This window comes from Scyliorhinus canicula, chromosome 15, assembly GCF_902713615.1.
Source record: "Scyliorhinus canicula chromosome 15, sScyCan1.1, whole genome shotgun sequence".
Taxonomy (NCBI): Eukaryota; Metazoa; Chordata; class Chondrichthyes; order Carcharhiniformes; family Scyliorhinidae; genus Scyliorhinus; species Scyliorhinus canicula.
In genome coordinates, this window is record NC_052160.1 from 85964153 (window position 1) to 85970152 (window position 6000).

General features: G+C 42.5%; 1 protein-coding gene across 4 annotated transcripts in view; it reads right to left on the reverse strand.

The window, feature by feature from the left end:
* LOC119978879 (methyltransferase-like protein 27) overlaps positions 1-5681 on the reverse strand; it is a 62415-nt gene extending 56734 nt beyond the window's left edge. The window contains exons 1-2 of one of the 4 annotated variants that reach the window (XM_038820791.1): positions 5541-5662; positions 5341-5432 (exon numbers count right to left, since the gene is read on the reverse strand). Coding sequence is in view for 2 of the 4 variants with exons in the window: in XM_038820788.1 (XP_038676716.1) it covers positions 152-166 (15 nt within the window). In the remaining 2 variants the exon portion in view is untranslated. Of the gene's footprint in view, positions 1-151; positions 348-3665; positions 3690-5340; positions 5433-5540 lie in introns of those variants that run through there. The other 3 variants (XM_038820790.1, XM_038820789.1, XM_038820788.1) reach the window with 3 other exon arrangements.
* Between the last annotated feature and the right edge of the window lie 319 nt (positions 5682-6000).

A 6000-nucleotide genomic window follows, 5' to 3' on the forward strand; every position in this document is an offset into this window, starting at 1 on the left:
CAGTAAATTGAGGGTTGGAATCAAACATCCCATCAAAATTCCTGTCATTCTCAATGGAAAGAATTGGAATGAGTCGGGAGCATCCAGCCTGTGCAAAATGTGCAGTTTGTTTCAGCGTTGATTCAGAATGCATTTGGAATCAGAACATTACCTTGAGATCTGACATTAATGTTAACTTGACTGCGCCAAAGAGAATATTCACATTGCTGTGGCAGTCCCCACCTGCTGCCTACACTCATAGACCCTCAGTGTGAACTCCCACAATGTCCATACATTCAACTCCCAGTGAGAAAAGGAAGACACAAGGCATACGATGGCGTTCTGACTGATCATTAATTGAGATCTGACCACACCAGTGAAACTGCTATGCCATCTGCAATGATATTGATGAATACAGGGAGCGTGATTCTCTGATCTTGAGGCTAATTGATTGCGTAGGAACACTTCCTGAAACAAAAAGTGTAATCGGTAGGCTCCGATCGCGGGCCAGGCCATACCAGAGGTCCCTCCCAGGGTCGGAACCCCCTCCCCCAACCAGGCCACCCCCGGATGCATGCATGCCGAGGTCCCGCCGGGTAAGACCAGATGAGAATGGAGCCGGCAAGACTCGGACTTTTTTGCGTGGCCGCCCAGCCCATCCCAGGTGAAGAATCGCTGGGAGGGGGTGATGACCGGCGCGGCGCTAACTGCGCCGGCGCCGATTCTCTGCTCTCCGGAGAATCAGCGGACCGGCATCAGGGCGGCGTCACACGAGTCACGTCTGTCCCGGTGATTCTCCGACCTGGCCTGGGTTGACAGAATCCCACCCAGGGATTTCAAAGTGTAGTTCGTGACCCGGCGGGTGGGTCGCTGGACGGTGTAAGAATGGTCGTGGAGCTATGGGTCGCGATGTTCCCGCCACTGTCTGGGTTAGCTTTGCAATGGATGGAATTGTATTCTTTGTATAGGGATCTCGTACCCTCCTGCCCTTCATTTCTGATAGAGCAAGCATTACTTCTGCCAACATCTGCCTGCCAGATAACATGGGATTCTGGTGTTGACACCATTTCCAAACACAATGTTGGATCTGCACTTTTCTCCTGAAAGCACGATTCTAGATTATTACAATGCAAGGCTGTTCAAACAACGGATGCTACAACCCTCACAGCTAATCTGCTGTTTATAATAATTCTCATACTGAGCACATTCTAATTTTTAAGCAACTTTCAATGTTAAGCGGTGGCTATATTTAGGGGAATGGGCAAGAAATCTGTTCAAGTCACTGACTTTTCAACAAGTAACTGCAGGTTTAATTGACTATTCCACCATGAGGAACATAGGGAAAATGTAAAGGGAACAATCCTGGCCGTATGCTCTCCGCTTAACTAAATTCCCACATCCCTGGACATAAGGTAAGGCGGAAGAGCGCACAGTGTTTTGTAAAATATTGCCTTTTTGGGGCGGGTAAAATGGAAACGGAACAACGCAGAAAACACAGTCTGCAGTTTTATGAGTCTTGAGAAGAGCTTTGGGGAATGGAAAGAAATGTCAATGAAGCGTGAACAACTGACTGGTCAGAACAGAAAGGTTCAACGCTGGAAATCGCGATTGAAAAGTGCAGATCGAAAGAAAAAAATAACATTGACTTGTTACCAAGAAAAAACACCGAAATCCACGTTAAAATGGCATCTGAGCACATTTTAAAGTCCCCAGGCAACAAAAGACGCAAATCTGCTTCTGCGCATACGCAGGAAACTGCAGCCGCCGCGCATGCGCAATTGAAAAAAGATGTTTTGGGCACAGGTCATTCTGCGCAAGCCGTGCATGCGCAATCGGAAGAAGATCAAACACTGTTCGAAGATGGATCTGCGCATACGCAAGCCACGCATATGCAGTTCAACAAAAAGAACGCACAGTTTGAAGATGGATCTACGTATGCGCAAGGCGCGCATGCGCAGTTTACGAAAAAGCACACAGTAATGGAAACCAATTTGCGCATGCGCAATCAAATCCTACGCTTTGCCTCACGAGTGTCATGACATTAGAAAACTCAGACCACATCCACTTAAAGGGGAAATGCCCAAAAATCACAAGCAAGACTATTAAAGGCACAAAACCAAAATATTCAACCTCAAAAGGCACAACATTGCCTGAACTTCGACCAGCAGTTGAAAGTAACTTTTGCAGCACCCTGGAACAAGAAATTTACACCACCCAAAGTGAAGAGCACAATGACAAATCTGAAACCAAAGAAGATGATTTGTTCATGAACATGAAGAGGACAAATCTGAAACAAATAAAGATGATGTGTTCATCGAACAATACTACTCAGACATTGCTGAGTTATTTGGATATGATCATAAAAACATCAGCAACATGGTTGAAAAGCTCAACACGACTCTACTCATGGTAGATTAATCCAATACCATGATGCAATGGCAGATCATCGATACATTGGATGACAGCAACCTGTCAAATACCGAAGAAGAAAACAATGCCACACAGTGAGTACTGACTGACTCCGTTGAGAGAGCACAGATTGACTCCACAGAGAAAACACTGCATGACTCCACAGAGAGAGCGCTGAAAGACTCCACAAAGAGAGCGATGCAAGCCTCCACAGACAGCTCTTTGACAGACTCCAAAATGGAAGCAACTAAAGACTCCATTGTGAAATTCATGCATGAACAAGGCGATGAAGGTCTATCCACCGTATCTGAGCAACCATAAGCATACTATGAAAGTCTGCCAAGCTCAAGTGAAAAGCAAGAAGACAGTGTAAGTCTGCACACTGTTTGTGAGACAAGTGACGAAGAAATCACAGTTCCCAGAAAAGATGCACAAGATCACAGTGAGACTGACAGATCTCAGCTCGTCTGTACAAAAGAACTTGGCAATCAAAGCACAACCACTCATGAAACTAGTGAGACCGCATCAATTAAAACCTCATCTACTCTTGACAACTGACAAGAAACTGAAATCTTGACGATGTTGACTCCCGAAGAGGAGCACCAAGAGATCACAGATGAAGAAGATCAACCAGAATTGACTTCAGAAGAGGAGCACCAAGGAAGCAAAGAGGAATCAAATCAACTACAAATGACTGATGTCACCAAGATCAATGCAACATCAGATCATTCTCACAATCCTCAAGAAGATACGCTCAATGAAACATCAGATATCACAAAGGACAATGAAACCAATAACTTTGAGAATGACTCAAATTATCCACATGGAACAGTCATTGAGCTCAACAAGAACAACAAAGACCACAAGAAGCACAACAGAAACAAGAACAAAAACTGCAAGCACAAGAACAAAAACTACAAGAACAACAACAAAAGCAACAACAAGAAGCACAACAAAAACAACAACAGCAACAACAAGCATGACAAAAACAACAAGTACAAAAATGAAAACAACAAAAACAGAAACAACAAGCGTAACAAAAACAACAAGTACAATGAAAAGAACAAAGGCAGAAATGACAGAAACAACAACAATGAAACAACAACCTGTACAACATGGTATAACTCTGCACATGAAGGACAATGCAACAGCACACTCCAAAACAATGACAAGGGCACAAACATACCATGGCATGACAACAAATCTCACAATTTCACATTTGCTCCAGAACAAACAAGCACACCAGCTTTCAAGCAGATGACACACTAAATCAATACCACAATCATAGGAAAGAGTCCACGTCAGTCAACATCAATGGTCCGACCATTCGAACACCTCATGCTGACTTGTTGGTTACTGAAACACAAGAACACTACTGATGACATTCGCAAAGAAATTACAATGTCAACATCACCGAGCCACCAACAGAAGAAACAAAACTCAACCGAATAAATTCATAAAGTTGGACTCACTAATTTTTTAATTAAGGTTGGACGCATAAATATTAATTAGCTTTGTATAGTCATCAATATCATCACAACTTGTACATATCATCATTTATCTTCCTGTCTTGTACAATTTTCTTTAACAAAGTACAGAAAATATGAAAAAGGAAAAAGGGGGATGTAGTGAAATGCATCACAGTATATACACAAGGGGTTAATATAAATACACTACAATTAAGTAACCACTAGAGGGAGCACCAGAGATGTGTATAATAGACAAAACAGGAAGTCGAGGGGCACTCTTCACAGGAACTGCAGCTGGTGAGCAGGACACAGAGAGACAGCTCAGATGTAACATATAGTATAAGTCCTGGAGAGAGAACAAACTCACATAATAAAGCAATTACTTCAACTGTAAGACTACGAGCTTTATTGAGACACAAAGAATAATGCATGTGGAATGGAGGGGACCAGACTGTTCCCATGTACACACCCTAAATATCCCATGCTTTATTCTGGTTTTAGTAATACTTGCTTACTCTGCAGCGTCATTGGGTAGCGCATTCATCTGTTAGCGTGTCCTTCAGTCACACTCATGGCCGCAATTGTGCTATTTCCCCATTTAAATGCTTCGTTCCCCCATGATATGGTTTGTATGATTCAGTTGCGTTCCAATAAATGTTGAATTTTGTCACCTCTGCTGTTCACCAGTGAGTTCCCATCACGTAGCTTGATTGCATTCACGACAAGTTGACACTTGATTCAATAGCAGGCAGCCCCTGCCTGCACATGGTTCTGCTCCCAACACACTGGCCATTTCTGACACCTGGCCATGGGGAAATAAAAAGCCGACCAGTGTGACGCCTGTTGTGGGTTTTGTTTTGAGAATTGGTCACTGTTGACAGATGGATCCCACACAGGAATGTTTGCTGCGATGATGTATCACAAAAATGTTTCATACTGTTGAAATGTACTTTTATAAATTTAGTGATTACACCCCCCACAAAACAAAGCCTGTTTTAATCTTACAAATAATTGAGAGATGTAAACATGGTGGACAGTCCAGCCAGCAAGGAGAAATCCCAACAGATTATCAATGTTTCCACACCTACTGCTGTTGTTACTTCATTTTACAACCTGTATAAAATCCCACAGAACGAAGAATTAAAGTATTACGTGAAGCTGCAGAGCAAACCCTGACATTCCTGATCTCAGATCAATAATTTCTTAGAAACGTGAGCAGTGCTGGATGGAACAATCATGTTCTTTTATCGCTTTCCAAGTTCCAAATGCTTTCTGCCCGCTGCACCTTCTCTCTCTCTGGCCAAGCTGCAAAACGTGTTCCAAAACATTATGTTTACAATCAAAAATCGCAATTAAAAGCAAGAGCGGAATAAATACAAGACACAAATAAAGTTCAAGGTGAGTTGGCAGGTGAAACCAAAGACAAAATGCTGGAAAGTCTCAGCAGGTCTGACAGTATCTGTAGGGAGAGAAAAGAGCTCACATTTCAAGTCCAGATGACCCTTTATCAAAGCCCTTTGGCAGGTTTTTACACGATGGCAGGAGCAGATACTGGAAGATGTCGGTGGAAGAAGCCTGTAATTCAATGGAATGTTGTTGGCTGAAAATGAAACAAAGCTGGGTCAGCAGGAGACAAGGCATAATTCTGATTGGAGTGAGATCGTGAGGACCAAGCAGGCTTACCTGTCACGTTAAAGGTAAGAGAATGTGGCGCGGGTCCTGATGTTCAGCCGGTTGGCAAATGTGGATTCAGACAAAAAAAAGTTTGAAAAACGCTGCTAATTCACCTGGAGCAGTAGTTCCCAACCCTTTATACGTTAAGGCACACCTTCATACCACAAAAATAATTGAGGCACGCCTTCTATTTCTCCAACTAAGTTGCTCTCTTTAAAAAGCTTGTTAGCATGAAAACCTAAAAACATGTCAAGCAACAATTTATAACAATTTCCATTAGTTTAAGAAGTTTACAATGAAAGCCTTTGTGATGGAGATCACACTGTCTGCAGAATTTTGTTTAGAATAAAGACAGGTTTAAGCAACAGAAATTAATACATCAAGTATTTTAATTCAAAGTGGAATAAAACCACTTCAGCAGAAAGATCTTTCAAAAGTCTTCAGATTCAAAAACTTTAGCTTGTCCAGA